The following is a 22,180-nucleotide window of genomic DNA, read 5'->3' on the forward strand; positions in this document are numbered from 1 at the left end:
TTTTTGTAATTCCTTCCAAACTTTCAAACATAACTTACTTTCCGTCCACAATCAACTTTCATTTTCTTTAACAAATCAAGATTTGCAGTCTCAGTTGTGGTGGGACTACTGCTCTCAGCATATATCTCATTGATCTCGACGGGTAATCTCCAACCTGTTGCTCTCTGGCTGATTTGGAACTACACGTCCCAGCATGCCCTGATGGCCTGCCATAGTAGGAGTTGTAGTTTCTGCACAGATCCGCAGGTTGGAGACCAGAGATGTAGAGTAGTAGAGATGGCGTTCTTCTCCATCCACATTCCTCGTCTCTGCAGACTTCGGTATTACCAGTCACATTCATTAATCGCTTTATGTACTGGATACAGTGTTAGGACAACTATATATTGTAACAGTGTATATGAGATGTATTTAATTTACTGTACATAGCTTAACATTCTCCATCTTTATGTCCGTGCACTTGCAAATATTTTATTTTATAATAGAAACTAGCAAATATTTTTTGCAGGAAAAAAAAAGGTGCAGTACATGTGACCAGCCACTAGGAGGAGCTATAAAAATGTATTTTTTTCTTGAGGGTTCATAGGAATAACTGAATGTTTTGGGCTCCAAATGCAAAATCTGTAACATCCCCCCATCCTCCATGTGGCATTTGTAACACTGGTGATTCCTCATGTAGCAAAACGGCCTTCATGCCCTCAGACGCTGGGGTGCAACTAGCTGCTGCATCTGCACCTTGGGGCAAATAGGATGCTATAATATCATTGTCTCTCCAGCTGTTGGGATACTACAAGTCTCAGCATGCCATAGTATTCTACAACTTCCTGGGACTTGTAGTATCCCGACACCCGGAAGCACCCGATTGCAGATTGTTGTTTATTAACTAATAGCCAAATGGAAGAATCTTCCTAGGACCGAGAAATATTAAAATGGAAAAAGGACTCATAATTGCAAAAAACTAAACAGGTTTAGAATTTATAGTTGTAGGGTGATGTGACTCCACAAATGACAGGGTGAGGGGCAATTATTGGGGGGTCCATCATTGGGATTAGCACAGACAGGATCATGGTGGTTGTGTTCCCTGGGAAATTAATGGGAATGCCATGGTTTGTGAAAGTGTTGGTTACTTTATTTCTCTTGAAATGATGAGAAACCTCCATAACTTGTTCTCCAGGAGGGGGAGGAAGGGGTGGCCTAAACACACTTGGGCCCCCGGGCAGTCCATGGTTTTGGGGGAGAAGCAGTGACAGTGTAGTGGAGATGTGTGGTGAGGATACAGCATGAGATGGCCTAGGTCCAGCAGGGTTACGCTCAGGCTGTGCTCTGTGGTCATTCCTCTGGGGTGTCCATCTTCAGGTGTCCGATCACAGGACCTCTTGATGCTGCTGGGAAGCCTCACTGACAATCTGCAGATGCAAAGGGACAGGTCAGTATTGCCACAGGGAGCGTAAGGAGCTCTAAGATATTAGTGGGGTGTCCTAGTTCAGGACCCCCTTTTATTAGTCTCATCTAGAATGTCTATTGTTTGGGAGGACCCAACAAGTCCTAACATTACTAAGACAGTCTGGTGATTTCAATGAGAACAGTGTAATGCCTTTTTCCACCAGTGGTGGCACTGCAGGAGATAATGGACGATTACTACTGATCCCTGGGGAAGTTATAGTACGATACCCTGTGATCAGTTGATGGGACCCTTGTACCAAAAATGGATTGTCCACAGCAGAAAATCCCATCCAAGGAACCTCCGGTGGGTCTGTCAGACCCTGGTGTTATGTGATATCCCAATAAACTATGGAACACCCCTGTCCAGCATTAAACTGCCTCATGCATCATTGGTCCACGTGTGACGCTGTACTGTGAGAGACACTGAAGCTACAAGCAGAGTAGCTTCAGAGTACAATAAGCAGGCAACCCACAAGAGGGCAGTAGAGTAGTCAGCAGGCCGGGTCTGCAACAGGAGGTCTCGTCAGTAGTACAAGGATAATCAAATCATGGTCAGGTGATAGCCGAGGGTCGGTAGCCAGGAAGTCACTTATACAGCCGAGGGAGAGACGGAGCTGAAGTCAGGAACAAGGATTCAGGTCAGATTCCAGGGAGTCCAGGTAACATACAATGGTAGAGGGGACACAGGTCAGGACCAGGATAAGGCAGACGGAGCTGGAAGAACAGTCTGACAGGACCGGGTAGTTAGAGAACGGGACAAAGAGACGAACGGAGGAGGGCATGGGTCAGAACAAGGTAGCTGGGAGGCAGGGTAAATCAGGTCACTCACGGGAGCCAGTCATGCACGCTGCAAAGCAGGAACTATCACTGGCACTGCACCATAGGCACGGTGCCAGGATATAGTGGCCTGACATCCGGAACGAGGCAGGAAGAAATTAACCCCTCACGACCTGACCCTGAGATGGAATACCGGCCATGGCTCAGCGGTGGCCGAGCAAGGCATAGATCATGACACCATGGTCATCTACCGAGAGTCTGACCAGATAGCAAAATAGAACATAAATAACAGCTATAAAGGAGCAATGCATAGTTGAAGGGTTAGGAATGGCGATGCACAGTGACCTACAATAGTACAGTACATACATGGTGGAAGGTGGTGAACATTGCATAGAATCGCTAATCAGTGACAATTGAAGCGTGATGTGGTCAAAAAAGTGAAGGCAAGAAGAGGAAAGTGCCCAAGTGTGACTTACCAGTGCTCCAGAGGAACCGTAAGGTGCTCAGTTCTGCTGGGGCAATGAGAAGTATATGTGTGTATTACTAACGTCTCTGCAATGCTTCAGGATAGAGATATTAGACCAATGCGAGAAAGAGAACTTTATTATACCATACTGATTGCTCCTCCATTTCCATGCCCAATAAATGACGTAGAGTGAAAAAAATGTGTATATATATATATATATATATATATATATATATATATGGCCACAGTACAACTCCATGTTGCACGGAGTAATCATGTACAATTGTAGCAGTCATTAATGCACAATATGGCAACACACAATATCTTAATGGCTTGTGCTATTAGGTGTCTAAGGATCCAGTATTAAAAGATACAGATCATCTTGTTATACGAGTTCCTCACCACCTCACTCATGTATCCTGGAAACATACTTGTGTCATCTGTTTCTTTGGACCTGTATGTAGGAGAGCAGGGTATTATGACCCCACAACTTTGTAAACATTACACTGAATGTGGAAAAGAATGTCTTCAATCTGAAGGAACGAGTACAGAGCAAACTAAAATTGGGGTTCAGTTTGAACCCATTGCGGTCCCATTCAGATTGTAATACAGCCATTAGCAGCCCTAGTTAAATTGAGATATAGTTTATGAGGTGCATTAATATGGCCACATTACACATCCATATTGTACTTATCTATATGTTATTGTACTAGTACATAGAGACACTATATGATAGCTTACATAGTGCCAAGTAGGGTGTGACATTGTGTAAATATATTTCTTAAAGAACAGATAGCAAGATATACAAATCATCTAGTTAAGTGAGTTAACACAAGTCTGAGCTCCGTTGGTGTAACCTGTTTCATTCCCTGTTTCTAGGACAGGAGGGCATTATAGCCCCAAACTGTATTTGCTAACATTACAGTGATTGGAGAAAGAGTCTCCAATTGAAGCAAGGAGTATGGGCATGCTATGACCCCATGGCAGTCCCCCTAAGCTTAGCATAGAATCCATAGCAGTCCTAATGTGATATTTCAGCTTTTACTTTGTGCATTTTCCATATGATGCCATTGCGTGTATATATTACTTAAAGGACAGATAGCAAGATATACAAATCTACACCAACCGAGCTCAGACTTTTGTCACCTGTGTCATTCCCTGTTTATAGGACATGAGGGGATTATAGTCCCCAACTGTGTTTGATAACATTACAGTGATTGGAGAAAGAGAGTCTCCAAATTAAGCAAGGAGTATGGAGAAAACTAGGATTTGGGCTTTCTATGACCCATGGCGGTCCCCCTAAAGTCATCATGGAATTCATAGCAGTCTTAGTGTGAAATTTCAGCTTTTACTTTGTGCCTTTTCCATATGATGCCATTGCGTGTATATATTACTTAAAGAACAGATAGCAAAATATACAAATCATTTAGTTAAATGAGGCTACACTAACCGAGCTCCAACATGTGTCACCTGTTTCATTCCCTGTTTCTAGGACAGGAGGGCATTATAGCCCCGAATTTGTTTTGCTCATATTACAGTTATTTAAGAAAGAGAGTCTCCAAATGAAGCAAGGAGTATGGAGCAAACTAGAGTTTGGGCTTGCTATGACCCCATGGCGGTCCCCTTAAAGTCATCATAGAATATATAGCAGTTTTCAGCTATTACTTTGTGCCTTTTCCATATGATGCCATGTGGCAGGCTGACTCTTTTCGACGCGGACGCACATTACATATTTCATCCCCTGTTGTAAATGTCTATCTCATACTAGAGTGCAGCTGTTGTGTCTTTACTTTTAGAAACTCTTAGGGAACAGCTGTTGTATTCTCTCCATGTCAGAGACCGTTGTGGTGGAGTGTTTGAAGCCCTTTCGTGTGTCTCGGTGTAAATTCAGCAGTGACTATAAAAAGCAGGATGAGACCATGTAACTGAGCTGACGTGAGTGACTCAACACAAGGTCCAACTTTAGACCTTAGCAAATAATTGTGGATTCAAACTTGAAAAATCTGGTGAAGTGAGAGATACAGAAAGTAGCAAATAGGATACAATATATGATTACTATTAATGGGACAATGTTCACTATTGAGTTACAAGTGAACTGAAGATACCGTACTCTTAAAGGGGATTAAAAAAAACATTAGGCTATGTGCGCACTAGACCGTTTTTCCCGCGGATTTACCCGCGGATTTGCCCCGGAAATTTCTTGAGAAATGTCTGCAATCTTTGTGCAGACATTTCCCATGAAATTCAATGAGAAAAAAAAATAGCTGTGCGCACTGTGCGGATTTTTCTCAAGAAAATTTCTTGAGAAAATTTTCTCGAGAAACTTTCTTGAGAAAATGTGCATGTCCATTAATTTCCGCAGGTACCTGCGGTATTCCGGGGGTATTCCGCAGGTAGCAATGATGTGCGGTATACCACCGGAATAGCCGCGATTTACCTGCGGTAATGCCCATCGCTGCCTGCGGTTTTGCAGGAAGCGATGTCATTATGCCAGGAAGAGGAGCAGAGGAAACACACGTCGCACTCCCTGGACGCCGCACAGAAGCACTTCCGTGCGACCTCCAGGTGTCTGTGCAGTGTGTGTCCTGCTCCGGCCTCGCGGCTGCCTGCACTGCAGGGTGTCAGTGTCTGCCCGCAGTGTCAGCAGCCTGTCACGCTGCAGCGCAGGCAGACACGGACATCCTGCAGTGCTGGGAGCCGCGGGGATGACGATCGCTGCTGTCAGGAGGTGAGATCATTACCTGCTGTGACGATCTCCTGCCTCCTGACGTCAGCGCTGTCACTGCTGTCTAGGGCCGACTCGCGAGCGGCCCGAGACTGTCACTAGCGGTGACGTCACGGGCTCTCGCGATAAGTCAGTGACAGCGCTGACGTCAGCAGTACAGGAGATGATCACAGAAGGTAATGATCTCATCTATGCTCCTGATGGCAGCGCTCGTCATCCCCTGCAGTGACCTGAGCTGACCTATTGATGTTAGCTCAGGTCACTGCATTGCTCTCCCAGCCAATGGGGAACATTCTGTTTTTCATTGACTGGGACAGCGACTATGGTATGGATCGCCGTGCCCCCCCCCCCCCTTATTGGATTACGCCGGACGTGGAATTGATTGTTCTCTTTTCAATAAATTGGTTAAAGAGGGAATGTTTTGGGGAGTGTTTTTTCAAATAAAACTTTTTTTGTTGTCTATTTTTTAATTATTACTGACTGGGTTGGTGATGTCGGGTATCTGATAGACGCCTGACCTCACCAACCCCAGGGCTTGATGCCAGGTGACATTACACATCTGGCATCAACCCCATATATTACCCCGTTTGCCAACGCACCAGGGCGCGGGATGAGCTGGGGCAAAGCGCCAGGATTGGCACGTCTAATGGATGCGCCACTTCTGGGGCGGCTGCGGCCTGCTATTTTTAGGCTGGGGAGTGTCCAATAACAGTGGACCTCCCTAGTCTGAGAATATCAGACCCCAGCTGTCCGCTTTACCTTGGCTGGTGATCCAATATGGGGGGGACCCCACGTTTTTTGTTTTAAATTATTTATATAATTTAAAATAACAGCGTGGGGTGCCCACTGTTTTGGATTATCAGCCAAGGTGAAGCTGCCAGCGGTGGTCTGCAGGCTGCAGCCGTCTGCTTTACCCTAGCTGGCTACAAAAAATGGGGGGACCTCACGTCATTTTTTTTTAATTATTTATTTATTTTATGGCTAAATACAAGGCTAAGCACCCTTTAGGCTACTTTCACACATCCGGCTTGAGCTCTGCGGCTCAATCCGGCTGTGCAAGCTATGCAACGGATGCGGTGAAAACACCGCATCCTTTGCATAGGTTTTTCCTTTGCGGCCAGTCCGGTTTTTGCCGCTTGCGGCATGCTACTGAGCATGCGCAGTGGCAAAAACCGCATGCGGCGGCCGGATGCGGTTATTGCCGCATCGCGCCGCATCCGGCCGCCATAGGCATGTATTGAAAAATGTGCCGCATCGGCCGAATGCGGCGCGATGCAGTTTTTTTTGCCGCACGAAAAAACGTGCCAGGCAACGTTCCATCCGGCCGCCGCATCGGCTACATCTGCCGCATGCAGCAAAAAACGGACGGAACGCAAGGCCATGCGGCACTAATTAAAGTCTATGCAGGAAAATCGCAACCGGCAGCAAAAAAAACCGGTTGCGATTTTCATGCAAAGTGCCGGATTGTGCCGCATAGCAAAAACCGGAGGTGTGAAAGTAGCCTAAGTGCCACATGAAAGTCACTAAAGGGTGCCAGCTTAGAAAATGCAGGGAGGTGGAACATTATATAGGTTTTTCTCATCTATCTATCTATCTATCTATGTATCTATCTATCTATCCCTCTATCTATCCCTCTATCTATCTATCTATCTATCTATCTATCCCTCTATCTATCTATCTATCTATCTATCTATCTATCCCTCTATCTATCTATCTATCTATCCCTCTATCTATCTATCTATCCCTCTATCTATCTATCTATCTATCTATCTATCCCTCTATCTATCTATCTATTCATCTATCTATCTATCCCTCTATCTATCTATCTATTCATCTATCTATCCCTCTATCTATCTATCTATTCATCTATCCATCTTTCCCTCTATCCATTATCTGTCTATCGATTATCTTTATTATTTATTGCAGGGACAAACCTGCGGTAAATCCGCGGTAAATCCGCGGCAAATTCGCGGCAAATTCGCGGCAAATCCGCGGCAAAAACGCATGCGGATTTGGTGCGGATTTTTTCCGCAGGTCCGGAAATCTTTCACTGGCAGAAGTTTCTCAAGAAATTTTCTTGAGAAACTTCACATTTCTAGTGCGCACATAGCCTTAGGGTATTCTATGAAATTAGAAGGGGTTCTCAATTTAGGATTTCTACCGCTTAGCCACAAAGTGGCTACAAAGAGTACCTCTCACTCCAAATGACCTATATTTGCTGCCTTCAAGGGCAATCAGTGGAATAAAAAAAGAAATATAGGAAAGTAGAGAACTTATTATTAATAACGTGACATTTTAAAGGTAATATGGCAGATATCCATAAGACCAATCAGGTAAAAGAGTTACAATTCCCTGGCGCAGTTTGATCAATGTCCCCATTATAGAGGAGTTTTCTGTGACCCTTCCATATGCCCATATTTCATGTCATGAAGGTTTCCAGGTAGCATTGTTCTGATCTTCATGATAGGAATAATAATTCACATATATCACTAAGATACTTTCTCGAAAGTGGTTTCAAGATCGCAGGCACGCAACTCCCATTCCATTCCTTTCTTGGCTGACGATGAGGCATTGCGTCCAAGCGGCAGGAATTACAAGGTGAAGTTGCTGCCAAGTTTCCAAAAGTAGTTTTGGAAAATAAATTAATGCTGGAGACAAAATGCTATAAATTATTGTGTGAAGAGTTGCAGCTTCTGTTGGAAATCGAGGAGATTTCTGGCTAAATGTTCTGTAAGGTAGAGGCATTTGTTAACGGGGCAATTATTTTGGGCACGCGTTGTATGTATGAAGTTGTGTAGATTGTCTATTACTTCCCATAGTTATGTGATGGGGCAGTTTTTGGATCATATGGGTTATAATGGATGAAGTGATATGGATGATATGCACAGTTTTTGGATCATATGGGTTATGATGGATGAAGTGATATGGATAATATGTGCACAGTTTTTGGATAATATGGGTTATGATGGATGAAGTGATATGGGTGATATGCACAGTTTTTGGATCATATGGGTTATGATGAATGAAGTAATATGGGTGATATGCACAGTTTTTGGACCATATGGGTTATAATGGATGGAGTGATATGGATGATATGCACAGTTTTTTGATCATATGGATTATGATGGATGAAGTGATATGGATGATATGTGCACAGTTTTTGGACCATATGGGTTATGATGGATGAAGTGATATGGATGATATGCACAGTTTTTGGATCATATGGGTTATAGATGAAGTGATATGGATGATATGCACAGTTTTTGGATCATATGGGTTATAGATGAAGTGATATGGGTGATATGCACAGTTTTTGGATCATATGGGTTATGTTGGATGGAGTGATATGGGTGATATGCACAGGTTTTGGATCATTTGGTTTATAATGGATGGAGTGATATGGGTGCTATGCACAGTTTTTGGATCATATGGATTATGATCGATGGTGTGGTATGTACAGTTTTGGAATCATATGGGTTATGATGGATGGAGTGGTATGTACAGTTTTTGGATCATGTAGGTTATAATGAAGGGATATGGGTAGTTTTTTGGTATGAAAACAGGACAGGACACTGGTTCATTTCTAGCCACACAGAGTGATACATTGTTGCGTTCTCATATGGGATTATCAGTCACTTTTCCCTGCCCTGGTCATCGTGTTCTCACCTCTCCATCTCGGGTCTCGATAGTTTTGATCATGACGGTTTTCTTGGTGTGGACTTCAGATGATCTCTGCTCTGGACTGGTCTCTGCAGGAAAAAGGAGGCAATGTCACTAATAAAAATCGCTGGACGGAGATCCTAATGATTCTTCCATTCATACATATAACAAACCAGATACATTGTACATAATCCTCACCTCTGAAGCTCAGCGCTGAGTACGTCTGGATGGGGAGAGTGATCCTAAAATACCAAATATCATCAAGTTATTAAAAAAATCTTATCTTAAAACCTGGGATTAAGAATCATTCCTCATCACATCACTACAATACTGAAATATCTAAAAAGTATATATATATATATATATATATATATATATATATATATATATATTGGATATTAAATACTTAGAATTAATCAGTCTTTTTCAGATGATTTGATTTATTAGTGGTCTTTAGAATAAATACTATTTCAATTTCATATAAATTGTGTTAAATATGGCCGACAAGTAAACCAGTAATGTAGACAAAATTATGTACAATATCAGGGGTGTAAAGATATTTAAATGGTCCCTGAATATGGAGATTGAAGTTCTCCACATTTTGCCAAAAAAAGGAAAAATGGAATAAAGCCATTGAATATCTACAGACACCACAAGTTTGGTTCTTTGGATAAGTGGCCATCGGTGTCATTATCAGTGGAGCTCCTCACCTGCTCTCCTCTCCTTCCAGCAGTTTGCGGTATGTGGCTATCTCCACGTCCAATGCCATCTTGACATTCAGCAGATCCTGGTACTCTCGGAGGTGTCTTGCCATTTCATCTTTCAGGTTACGGATTTCTTCCTCTAGCCGGCTAATGCTGTCTTGGTATCCAGCTGCCTCTCCGGCAAATCTTTCCTCCAGATCTCGCATCTGGCGCATCAGGGAATCATTCTGAAAAAACATCAATGTGGTGACTCCTAGTGAGGAGTGGGGGGTAATGTGGTGACTCCTAGGGAGGAGGAGTGGGGGGCAATGCAGTGACTCCTAGGGAGGAGGAGGAGTGGGGGGCAATGTGGTGACTCCTAGGGAGGAGGAGTGGGGGGCAATGCGGTGACTCCTAGGCAGGAGGAGTGGGGGGTAATGTGGTGACTCCTAGGGAGGAGGAGTGGGGGGCAATGCAGTGACTCCTAGGGAGGAGGAGGAGTGGGGGGCAATGCGGTGACTCCTAGGAAGGAGGAGTGGGGGGCAATGCAGTGACTCCTAGGGAGGAAGAGGAGTGGGGGGCAATGCGGTGACTCCTAGGGAGGAGGAGTGGGGGGCAATGCGGTGACTCCTAGGGAGGAGGAGTGGGGGGCAATGCGGTGACTCCTAGGGAGGAGGAGTGGGGGGCAATGCGGTGACTCCTAGGGAGGAGGAGTGGGGGGCAATGCGGTGACTCCTAGGGAGGAGGAGTGGGGGGCAATGCGGTGACTCCTAGGGAGGAGGAGTGGGGGGCAATGCGGTGACTCCTAGGGAGGAGGAGTGGGGGGCAATGCGGTGACTCCTAGGGAGGAGGAGTGGGGGGCAATGCGGTGACTCCTAGGGAGGAGGAGTGGGGGGCAACGCGGTGACTCCTAGGGAGGAGGAGTGGGGGGCAATGCGGTGACTCCTAGGGAGGGGGAGTGAGGGGGGCAATGCGGTGACTCCTAGGGAGGAGGAGTGGGGGGCATTGCGGTGACTCCTAGGGAGGGGGAGTGAGGGGGGCAATGCGGTGACTCCTAGGGAGGGGGAGTGAGGGGGGCAATGCGGTGACTCCTAGGGAGGAGGAGTGGGGGGCAATGCGGTGACTCCTAGGGAGGAGGAGTGGGGGGCAATGCGGTGACTCCTAGGGAGGAGGAGTGGGGGGGCAATGCGGTGACTCCTAGGGAGGAGGAGTGGGGGGCAATGCGGTGACTCTTAGGGAGGAGGAGTGGGGGGCAATGCGGTGACTCTTAGGGAGGAGGAGTGGGGGGCAATGCGGTGACTCTTAGGGAAGAGGAGTGGGGGGCAATGCGGTGAATCCTAGGGAGGAGGTGTGGGGGGGCAATGCGGTGACTCCTAGGGAGGAGGAGTGGGGGGGCAATGCGGTGACTCCTAGGCAGGAGGAGTGGGGGGGCAATGCGGTGACTCCTAGGGAGGAGGAGTGGGGGGCAATGCGGTGACTCCTAGGGAGGAGGAGTGGGGGGGCAATGCGGTGACTCCTAGGGAGGAGGAGTGGGGGGGCAATGCGGTGACTCCTAGGGAGGAGGAGTGGGGGGCAATGCGGTGACTCCTAGGGAGGAGGAGTGGGGGGCAATGCGGTGACTCCTAATCTTTCTTCCAGATCTCGCATCTCGGGCATCAGAGAATCATTCTAAAAAACATTGAGAGTCACGGGACATGAGATTATTGGCCAAAATTCCAGAGATGATCTGAAGCTAATCCACCGCACCGGCCAAGTTTACAGTAATTTTAGTACAAATTTAAGCAAACTCTCTAGATCTAGTAAGGACATAGTGACATGTTGAAGGCACCACTATCTTTTCAGGAGCTAAGGAGGGCAAGGTTTGTAAATAGTTTCTTGCACGCTTTGATACTTCAGTGTGAAACTTACGGTTCCTTTGAGGGCATCAATCTCGCAGGTGTAGGACTGGATCTGGTGACGATATTCCATCAGCTCCTGTTTGGACTGGCGAAGGGCATCATTATTCTTCTGCGCGGTCTGGTTGAGGTCAGAAACCTGAAGGAAGAAATATATCTATGGTGAAGGATCAACCGGTGCCATTGTCTGGATTAACACCTAGATCTTCATGGACATTACCTTGGACTTGTACCATTCTTCAGCCTCTGACACGTTCTTGGCAGCAATGTTCTCATACTGGGCCCGGATGTCTCGGAGCGCTGCGGTCAAGTCTGGTTTGGAAACGTCCATCTCCACCTGCACCTGCTGCTCTTGTAGCTGTGCCTGGAGCTCCCGAAGTTCCTGAGAAGATACAATGGAGCCTTCTTATTGACGGAGACTGGAGAAAGAACTATCTTGGAGTCATGGAGTCCACTTCTTGACTTACCTCCTCGTGAATCTTCTTGAGGAAAGCGATCTCTTCCTGCAAAGATTCAATCCTCCTCTCCAGATCAATCCTGGCCAGGGTGGCTGCATCCACATCCTAAAGACGTAGAAGAAAAAAAATCTAATTAGAAGAGAAAAATTAATAAAATGATTTACAAAAGTAGAGAGATTAGGGGTAGAGAAGTGAATTATCTGAGGCCACGTCACAGAAGAGAGCGGAGGGTTAATCACATACAACTTACAGATCTGAAGGCGGACAGGTTATTTTCGGCATCTTCCTTAAGCTGGATCTCCTCTTGCAGCCTGAAAAACACGGAGCAGAAGGCGCCGGTGACTGGGATGATAAATCAGTCATCTTCATACTGGGATCTGAGTGACATACGAAGCATGAGATCAAGGGACAAGATAGATAGAGGGACAGATAGATAGATAGATAGATAGAGGGATAGATAGATAGATAGAGGGATAGATAGATAGATAGATAGATAGATAGAGGGATAGATAGATAGATAGAGGGATAGATAGATAGATAGATAGAGAGATAGATAGATAGATAGAGGGATAGATAGATAGATAGAGGGATAGATAGATAGATAGATAGATAGATAGATAGATAGATAGATAGATAGATAGATAGATAGAGGGATAGATAGATAGATAGAGGGATAGATAGATAGATAGAGAGATAGATAGAGGGATAGATAGATAGATAGAGGGATAGATAGATAGATAGATAGATAGATAGATAGAGGGATAGATAGATAGATAGAGGGATAGATAGATAGATAGATAGATAGAGGGATAGATAGATAGATAGATAGAGGGATAGATATAGATAGATAGACAGACAGATAGAGATAGATATATAGATATAGAAAGATAGACTGTTTCCATGAGTGCCATAGGCTTAAGGTCAGTGCTCAGTTGCTGAGCCATTCAAGCAGCACGGTGACTCAGTGGTTAGCATTGTATGGTGGCTCAGTGGGGAGCACTATTTGGTGGCTCAGTGATCTGCATTGTATGGTGGCACAGTGATGAGCATTGTATGGTAGCTCAGTGGTTAGAACTATATGGTGGCTCAGTGGTGAGCACTGTATGGTGGCTCAGTGGTGAGCACTGTAGAGTGGCTCAGTGGTTAGCACTGTAATAATAAGTTTTATTTCTATAGCGCCAACATATTCCGCAGCGCTGTACAGTGGCTCAGTGGTTTGTACAGTATGGTGGCTCAATGGTTTGCACTGTACAGTGGCTCAGTGGTTTGTACTGTATGGTGGCTCAATGGTTTGCACTGTACGGTGGCTCAGTGGTTAGCATTGTATGGTGGCTCACTGGATAACACTAAGATGGTTCAGTGGTTAGCACTGTACGGTGGCTCAGTGGTGAGCACTGTATGGCGGCTCAGTGGTTAACACATTTGCTTTGCAGCGCTGGGGTCCTGGCTTCAAATCCCACCAAAGAGAACATCTTTAAAGAGTTTGTATGTTCTCCAAGTGTTTGGTGGGTTTCCTCCGGGTTCTCCCACACTCCAGACCTACTGATAGGAAATTCAGATTGTGAGCCCCAATGGGGACACTGATGTCTGTAAAGTGCTGTGGAATTAATGGCACCTTATAAGTGATTAAATAAATAAACTACTCTCCATAGTCTTGTGACTGGGGGGTGTAAGGTTCCCACTTTGACGTCAGTGGATGTCCCAGTGGTCAGACCTCCACCTAACTAACATTTATAACCCATAGACGGTAGTTGGTAGTGTACATAGTGCTATGTAATTGTGATGTAACGGAAGGCATTGATTCCAGGGCGGGTATTTGCCAAATACAGAAGAACATGAATATATCAGCTGGATGCCCACCTCCCCACTCCTATTAAGGCCATTGTAGCCACTACTCCTCTTATTTTAGGAATGGGTATGAGCTCATGTGCCACAGCTCGCTGTATATTCCTTCTGTGAAATTATCGTCTGCTCGCCATATAGGGACACACCCCGAGCTTCCACTGTCTGCTCTGCTTCATCCTGGCATAAGGGACCTGTCTCTGTCCTGTATAATGAGAAGGAAATGGTAATACCCTTTGCCAAGCTTTAAAGAGACAGTACGTTTAAATTCCCCTGTTATCGCACTATATCAATGGATCCACAGGATCTTATGCGTAGAAATTGGGGTGTTGGTCGTGGTGCCAGAATTTTAATTTGATAACAAGTTGCAATAGTTTGTATTCACTCAATTCACATCATACTCAATGAATTCACATACTCAATGAAGGTGAGACCCTAGGTCAGTGCCCCTTTAACAGGCTGTCTTATGTGACTTAAATCTCAGATGTCTTGGTGAAAAAGCGGTCAGAAGACAGCGAGGTGGATGGATATTTAGAGTCCGTTGTGTATTATAATTCTAATTTTCCCATTTATATTAATATGTAAAACTCTCCTATTGTAATTTAAAAACCCCCCAAATATTTGCCTTCATATTTTGTCAACTGCCCCAAGACTGTTAATATCTTTCAGCCTATATACAGCGGCTCACTCATTGTATAACATCATACAGGGCCCAGTACCATGATCATCCTCTGTCTCCATTTATATTGGGAGATCGGTGAGTTTGGATGACTCTTGTCTATAAAGGCGCTTTACACGCTACGACATTGCTAAAGCGACCGGATGTGCGTCACAAATTCCGTGACCCCAACGAGATCGGTTGAGCGATGTCGCAGCGTGTAAAGCGGCCTTAAGAGTTTGATCCAATTGTATCAAGTGTACGATCCAGTGAGTTCTCTCTCTCTCCAGCTCTAAAAGTTTGTTACATTGTTTTAGTGCAAAATGTACAAGTCTACAGAACGGAATGTTTATATTCCAGAGCGGAATGTTTATATTCCAGAGCATTGGCAACAACTGGATACAATGTATCAAACTCTCACCAAGAAGCATCACTATGGATTTTCCACATGTGAATTTGTGTTCAATGACTGCAAACAAAGATGCTGACAAGGATGAGGAATGAAAACACAAAGAGCCTTATTTATCAAGCAGGTTTTTTTTCCACAATTCTGGCAAAAAATTCCTTGAAGTTTTGTGAGTTTTGTCACTTTTATGCCAATTTCAGCCAGATTCGCTCAGTTCTTCAAAAGCTTGGATAGGACGGGACGTGGCTAAGTGCATCTGACATATCCGTTATAATTTACACCATAAAAACGGCATACATCTCTAGAGAAATGTACATCAGCTGTACTTATCTGCCCATGGCACACAGCAGATGAAAGACGTGCCAAAGTTATGAGTTATTGAATGTTCTCAGTGAGAGGAACAAAAATATAATCTTGTGATACCTTTTTAGTCATGTACTGAGTCAGTGCTGGAGAACATCAGTAAGTGGTGATGCTGGCCGTCTCTCTACCACCTTCTTCTCTTGGAGACCTTCCCTCCCTAAATTCAGACGTCACATCTATGGTACGAGTTTAGTAAGTTTCACGTTTATACCTTTTATTTTTATATAACTGTCTATACTGTATTTGTAATGTTCCCTTTTGTAAATTCTTGTATTTTTTTTTAAAACACTGCCTATTTTCGGATTACATATATAAAATGTAACAGTTTCTTTCCTCATGCTTTATATACGAATCCAAAAACCCGAAGGGCCTTTTGCTATCTGTAACGGGTACCCGGACTGCCTGTGAAAAGTTCGGTGGTGGCAGCGTCATTATTATTGCATAGAATTATTGGAGTGCTATCATTAAGGGTATCGAGGTATATATATATTCCATTAGTGGGAATCGGTGATATATATATTTACCCTTGCTGTGAGACCGCCAATATTTGGCATTATCAGCTCAGCAGCCTCATTTTATGCATTGTCCTGCAGTACCAAAAGTGGCCTGCCGACAAGGGGGGGCGCTAGAGAGTAGTCGTGTTTGTGACAAATCAGCGAACAGCTGCGAGATATCTGAGTGACTCCCCCGGCTGTTCATGACAAATTGGTTATGAAAAGTTATGAATGAGGCACACACTTTTTAATGAATTTGGCACATTTTATACCAGTGCTCCCTGAATACTAAATGTTAATAAATGAGGCCTAAAATAGGAAAAAGTTGCAGAACTTTAAAAAAGTAACTAGTCTTTGCAGTCACATGATTTCCAAACCTATCAGCAGCATTTTCACTAGGTCGGGCAGGAGATCGCAGTGTGCAATAATTTCTTTTTCTATTTCTAGATTGAGGCGAAACTGCTCTGTTAGTAATATGCATATTAGACTGCAAGTGCACTGGGGAGCATATTGATGCACTTGCAGTCCATGGTTTCTTTTCACTTCCCTCCTTACTTGCTGTGTGTTACCAAAATCCTCACACTGTGAATGCACCAAGTAAGAGAAGAGCGGCGCAAGCAAGGGCAACATGTCTCCTGGAGGCAGAGGTGATGCCACATCGCAATGAAGAATGTAACAGTGGAGGGAGCCAAGAGCTTTTAGTTCAATCATATACACCCAGTGCACTTGCAGTCTAATTTACCGTATATATGGATAAAAAAAAATATTTAGTCAAAATGAGGCAACGAATTACAACAAAACAGATATTGTTGGAATTGTCGCAAACTGCCGAATCCTGCACTCTGGTTGCCTACTGAAAATGTTTCGGACAGATTACCTTTAATAGAAACATTTGTTTCAGGCATTTGTATGGGAAATCCATCTTATAAGTATGGACAGATTTGGGGAGTTGAAGTTTAGGTACTTTCCAGCAAGGTTTGCAAATGTAGTATATTTAACCCTAGAATGCATACCTGGGGCCTCGCAGGCCTGCTAGGTTAGGCTAGGTTCACATTTCCGTTGTTTTAAATCCGTCAGGTCCGTCAGCGACGGATCCGTCGTTTTTTAGATGTCAACTGACGCAGCGGATGTGTTTTTCACAGGATTCCGTTCACAGGAATCCTGTGAAAAAACTGATCCGTTACGTCCATTACATTCGCTGTGCGTCCGTTTTTTGACGGATCAGTCATGATCAGTTTGGGACAGCCCAGTGGGTGTGCCAAACATGCTGGGCATGCTCAGTAGAGCATGACGGAATCCAGCGCTGGATTCCGTCGTAAGACGGATTACGACGGAATCCAGCACCATAGACAAACATTACAAGCGTGATGGATTGCGACGGATTCCTGCGCGGGCCTTAATTTTGACGGCCAGAAAAACGTTACATTCTGCGTTGTTTCCGCCCGGCGGTCAGTCCAAAAGCGACCTACCGCCGCACAGCGGATGCAACGCAAGGTCATCAGTCGCAATTCGCCACTAATACAAGTCTATGGGAAACAACGGAATCCGCCAAACGGATTCCGTTGTTTAACAGAGCCGCGGATTGTGACATTTTGGCGGAAATGTGAACCTAGCCTTACTTGTTTTCTATGGTAGGTTTCTATGGTTGCGCGTTCTAGGGTTAAAGGGGTTGTCCACTACTTTAACCCTGATAGCGTATCTTTAGGATAGGTCACCAATGTCTGATCGGCCAGGGTCCGACACCCGGAACCCCCGCTGACCAGCTGCTGACAGCCAGAAATGCTCAGTTCCAGAGTTGCCTCATCTTCTGATAGCGTCCGCGGCCCGGAACTGCACATTCTACTCCTATTGATTTGAATGGGAGGCGGATGTGCAGTACCCGGCCGCGGCCGCTATCAGTTGCCTGGGCACCTCCGGAAATGAGCATTACCGGCTGCCGGCACTGAGAACAGCCGGTCGGTGAGGGTGCCGGGTGTCAGACCCTGGCCGATCAGACATTGATGACCCATCCTAAGGACAGACCCTCAATGTAAAAATAGTAGACAATCCCTTTAAATTAAAAGGTTGAAAATTTTGGGTAACATTTTTGCAAAATTTTTAATGAAGCCTGAACCAGTGATTGGCGATTTGCCCCCAGTCCAGCTCCAGACTCCCCAGAAATCAGCCAGATTGCGACCGCTGGCCAGATTATTCCCTTACACTGCCTTCTAGCCGACGCCGCCAGATCGTGAGCCCGACTTTGTCCACTCCGGATCATACAGGAAAAAATGTCAAACATTCATTAGTCTATTTTTTTTTTTTAAAGAAGATGCCACTTAAAGGTCATAATGGATGAATAAATGTCACCCTGCCCTTTTACTAGGACAAAGTACAGTATATGTGACCTTGGGTCATCACATGAAATACTGCACCGGGCCGGAACGAGCAGCTGTTCTCCGGACGACACGTGGTGGTATTTAATACATAGTGATTGTCAAGTGCGTGTACAATGTGACATGACTGACCCTTCAGCGGTGAATCTGTCAGATGCAGCAGAGCTGAGTTTGCCCATTCATTAGCGAGTTTCTCATTTGTAGCCACCATTAGATTCCAATGGGCACAGAGGAGTTCGACTTTCCTTGTCTTATTGGTCAGAACACCCAATGATTATCCAATTACTAAGGTGGAAAATCATTTTAAGACTTTGGGGGTCATTCACTACTGTCCAGATTTGCCTGGTTAACCCTTTATTTTTCATCTCCAGCGACCATACTTCTTATATTAGTGACATATAAGAGCATTTATCCTGCTTTTGGCTCAAATTAATGTACATTTTGTGTCTATAGTAGAAGCAGTTGGCTGCCCGATACTTCTGCTACCGCTTAGTTTGTGGGGTCTACACACAGTAGATCATGGTGGGCAACTTTCAGCTATAACTTGGATGTTTATGTAACTCCCATATACCTCAATGTCTCAGTCTCTTCCTTTATGAAGCTCCTTTAAACCTTCACTAGCTAAACAGGGGCAGGGGGAATTATCTATGGGTCTCTTGACACATTTAGTACCTTTATATTATAGGATTCATCTAGGTGAGGTCAGATGATCCCTTAAGGCCAATCAGAGAGGAATCAAGCTACTCATACAGCCAAAGGCTTCCTATTGGCCGTTCTTCCCCATGCTTTACACTGCAGCTCTGCTTGTTCAGATTAAATATGTATTTGCTTAACTTAATCAACTATTAAAATAACTTATGATATAACTCTATTGATACAATTCATACATCGTTATATATTATGGGATGGCCGGATCATCAGAGGGATCAAGATGTGAAATAGTCCCTCTGTCAGAGCCCTGGATGAAGAGCACGGCGAGGAAGTCATTGACACCGATATCTGCATCCGCTCCCGCATTCCTGGAAGGGTGAGGGCCTTATATGGTGACTACAGAGATATGGACTATAGGCGCGGGGTGAGGAGCCGGGGCGCACAGATTCATGGATAGTTTAGTCGAAATAGCGACAATGGCGTATGTTACAGCCAATAACTAATGTTAACCTGTTCCCATCATTCTATAAATAGAAAAGACAAAATGTAAATGGAATGTTGGGTCGTTCTGTACAGATGTAGCAGAGCCGAGTATATCACTACAACATAATCATTAAAGATAATGAAAAAGTGGAAGCTACAGCTTACATCAAAGCTCACATCAGTTCATGGCAAACTCAGCTCTGCTACATCTGAAATATTAACCTCATGTTTTCTTTATTTAAGTTTTCAAGTTATAAATGTACCATAATAATAGAAAATATGTTGTACGCTTAGAGTAGACCACCACTTGGATCAATATATCCAGCCATCAATCTACCCACCCATACCTCCATCAACTCATTCACCCACTCACCCTCCCACAAATCCATCCATCCATCCATCCATCCATCCATTCTCCCACAATCCAACCAGTCCTTCCAACCATCCATCAATTCATCCATCCACTTATCCATTCACCCACCCTCCATCCATCCACCCATTCATCCATCCATCAATTCATCCACCATTCATTTATCCATCCATACACACACACACACACACACACACACACATACACACACACTCCCTCATCCATCCGTTCATACATACATCCTTCCATCCACCATCCACTCGTCCATTCATGCGTGCATTCATCTGTCCATCCAGCCAGTCATCTGTCTGCTCAGCCATCCATCCACCCGTCCATCCATTCATGCCCCTACCTATCTATCCACCCATCTTTCCATCCACTCTGCCATCCATCCATTCTGCCACACATCGATCCATCCATCTATTCCTTCTACCTATCCATTGATCCAACCATCCATACATTCAGCCATCTGTTCACTCAGCTATCCATCCACTCATACGTACATCCATCCACCCATCTGTCCATCCATTTACTTTCCCACCCATCCATCCATTCACACTCCCAACTAAGCATTTAACCATCCATCTATCCATCCACTCTCCCATCCATCCAATCTCCCACCCATCCATCCACCCACCAATCCATCCATCTAGTCAAACTCCCACCTATCTATCTATCCACCTATCCATCCATCCATCCATCCACCATCCACTCGTCCATTCATCCAACCATCCGTGCATTCATCTGTCCATCCAGCCAGCTATCTGTCCACTCAGCTATCTATCCATCCATAAATTCATTCATTCTCCCACCTATCCATCCAACCACCCATCTGTCCATCCATTCTCCCACCCATTGATCCATCCATCTATTCACTCTCCCACCTATCCATCCACCCATCTATCCATTTACTCGCCCACCCGCCCACCCATCCATCAATCCACCTATTATATTGAGGCTTCCTCCTGTGATCGCTCACTCACCTCTGTTTTAGTTTCTGCAGGTCATCTGCCAGGTTGTCCCTCTCCACCTCCACCCGTGACCTCTGGCTAGTAATGATGTCCACCTGGCGCCTCAGCTCTCTCATCTCCTCCTCGTACAGCTCGCTGATTCTCGTTGGCTCTTTGCCTTTCAGTCGGTTGACTTCGGCCACCAGGATGGCGTTCTGCTGCTCCAGGTACCGAACCTTCTCAATGTAATTGGCAAACCTGTCGTTCAGTTCCTGCAGCTCAACCTTCTCATTGGTTCGGGTCTGGAGGAACTCCTGGTTCATGGCATCTGCCAGGCTGAAATCCAGGACGTCATAGCTTGCTCTTACTGGGGCGAGCCTTGAGGACTTGAAACTGGAGAGACTTGGGACTGCGGAAGAGCGGGACACCTGGTAGACTCTGGAGGAGAGGGAGCTGGCGGATCCGGCTTTAGATCCAAAGGAGGCTCTGGAGAATGATGGAGAGGCCCCGCCGAAGGTGCGGCGGTAGGAAGACACCCGTTGGCTGGAGGAGTATGACTGGCTCATGGTGGCGGTTGGCTTGCAGTGGCTTTGATGCAGTGAGCCGAGAGGTCGGGCTCTGAATGGAAGTGGGATAAGTGGTCAAGATCGAAAGTACGGGTCTATTTGTACTGTACGTCCCAGGCCAGTGACATGAGACGCCTCCTCTCCCTCTCCAGCGCTCCCACCTCTTCCCCTAACACCCACCCACCACCTTATTCCACTCCACACTGAAAGTAAGGCTCATATCCGATTGTCTTGTGAACAGCTGCAATGTCTTCCCATGCCCCTGACGAGGGAAGGGTGACATGAAAATCAGAGAAATGGAAACAGCTGACGTCCAAAAAACTAATTTCGGGTTTTTCAAACTTTCAGATCAACTTTATTAACAGAAATGTAACCAACATTCGAACTCGTAGTGGACCTGGAAAGGGTTAACAAAGTCTCTACTGTTACAATGTATCTGTTTTTGGAAACAGAGTAAATATCTGGAGTGTCCCCGCCTGCTCTGTGCCAAAGGAGCTAAATGCCATATCTGCAAATTATTCTAGCCGATGTAGCAGAGCTGGGGTCGCCTCCGCCATTGGTGGCGTTTTTACACGTTGTGATGTGTGACAAATGATAAATTTACTGAATTATCAGAGCCTAATGCATTCATCAGAGGGGCACGATACTGACCCAAAAAGGTGACCTCCATATGGCTGTATAAGGGACATTCAGTCTTACCATAGGCACAGAAAACATTTATTTTTGCATATTTTAATTGATTTTTATATTTATTATATAAAGCTGAGTATGTATGTATGCGTGTGTGTGTGTGTGTGTGTGTGTGTGTGTATGTGTATGTACAGTGCCTTGCGAAAGTATTCGGCCCCCTTGAATTTTTCAACCTTTTCCCACATTTCAGGCTTCAAACATAAAGATAAAATGTTAATGCTCTGGTGAAGA

General features: G+C 45.1%; 1 protein-coding gene across 2 annotated transcripts; it reads right to left on the minus strand.

The window, feature by feature from the left end:
- Window positions 1-956: 956 nt before the first annotated feature.
- On the minus strand, window positions 957-21,350 carry DES (desmin). 2 transcript variants are annotated; one of them, XM_075317102.1, is made up of 10 exons: window positions 20,727-21,350; window positions 12,355-12,415; window positions 12,114-12,209; window positions 11,867-12,028; window positions 11,660-11,785; window positions 9,779-9,999; window positions 9,267-9,310; window positions 9,075-9,157; window positions 2,694-2,726; window positions 957-1,403 (listed from the first exon to the last, which is right to left on the minus strand). In XM_075317102.1, the coding sequence occupies exons 1-9, from the start codon at window positions 21,257-21,259 to the stop codon at window positions 2,721-2,723; spliced, it is 1,332 nt and encodes a 443-aa protein (XP_075173217.1). In that variant the 5' UTR covers window positions 21,260-21,350; the 3' UTR covers window positions 957-1,403; window positions 2,694-2,720. The 2 variants fall into 2 exon arrangements, with proteins under 2 accessions (XP_075173217.1, XP_075173216.1); XM_075317101.1 differs by lacking the exon at window positions 2,694-2,726.
- Between the last annotated feature and the right edge of the window lie 830 nt (window positions 21,351-22,180).

Source organism: Anomaloglossus baeobatrachus, chromosome 7 (genome assembly GCF_048569485.1).
Source record: "Anomaloglossus baeobatrachus isolate aAnoBae1 chromosome 7, aAnoBae1.hap1, whole genome shotgun sequence".
Lineage (NCBI taxonomy): Eukaryota > Metazoa > Chordata > Amphibia > Anura > Aromobatidae > Anomaloglossus > Anomaloglossus baeobatrachus.

Bases quoted from the DNA above. Each gene is read 5' to 3' on its own strand.
- DES (XM_075317101.1), bottom strand. From the start codon at position 21,259: ATGAGCCAGTCATACTCCTCCAGCCAACGGGTGTCTTCCTACCGCCGC. The intron at 12,416-20,726 runs GTGAGTGAGCGA...CGTGTTTTTCAG, and splicing joins CTGCAGAAACTAAAACAGAG to GCTGCAAGAGGAGATCCAGC. The intron at 11,786-11,866 runs GTAATGTCCATG...TTCTTCCTTCAG, and splicing joins AAGAATGGTACAAGTCCAAG to GTTTCTGACCTCAACCAGAC.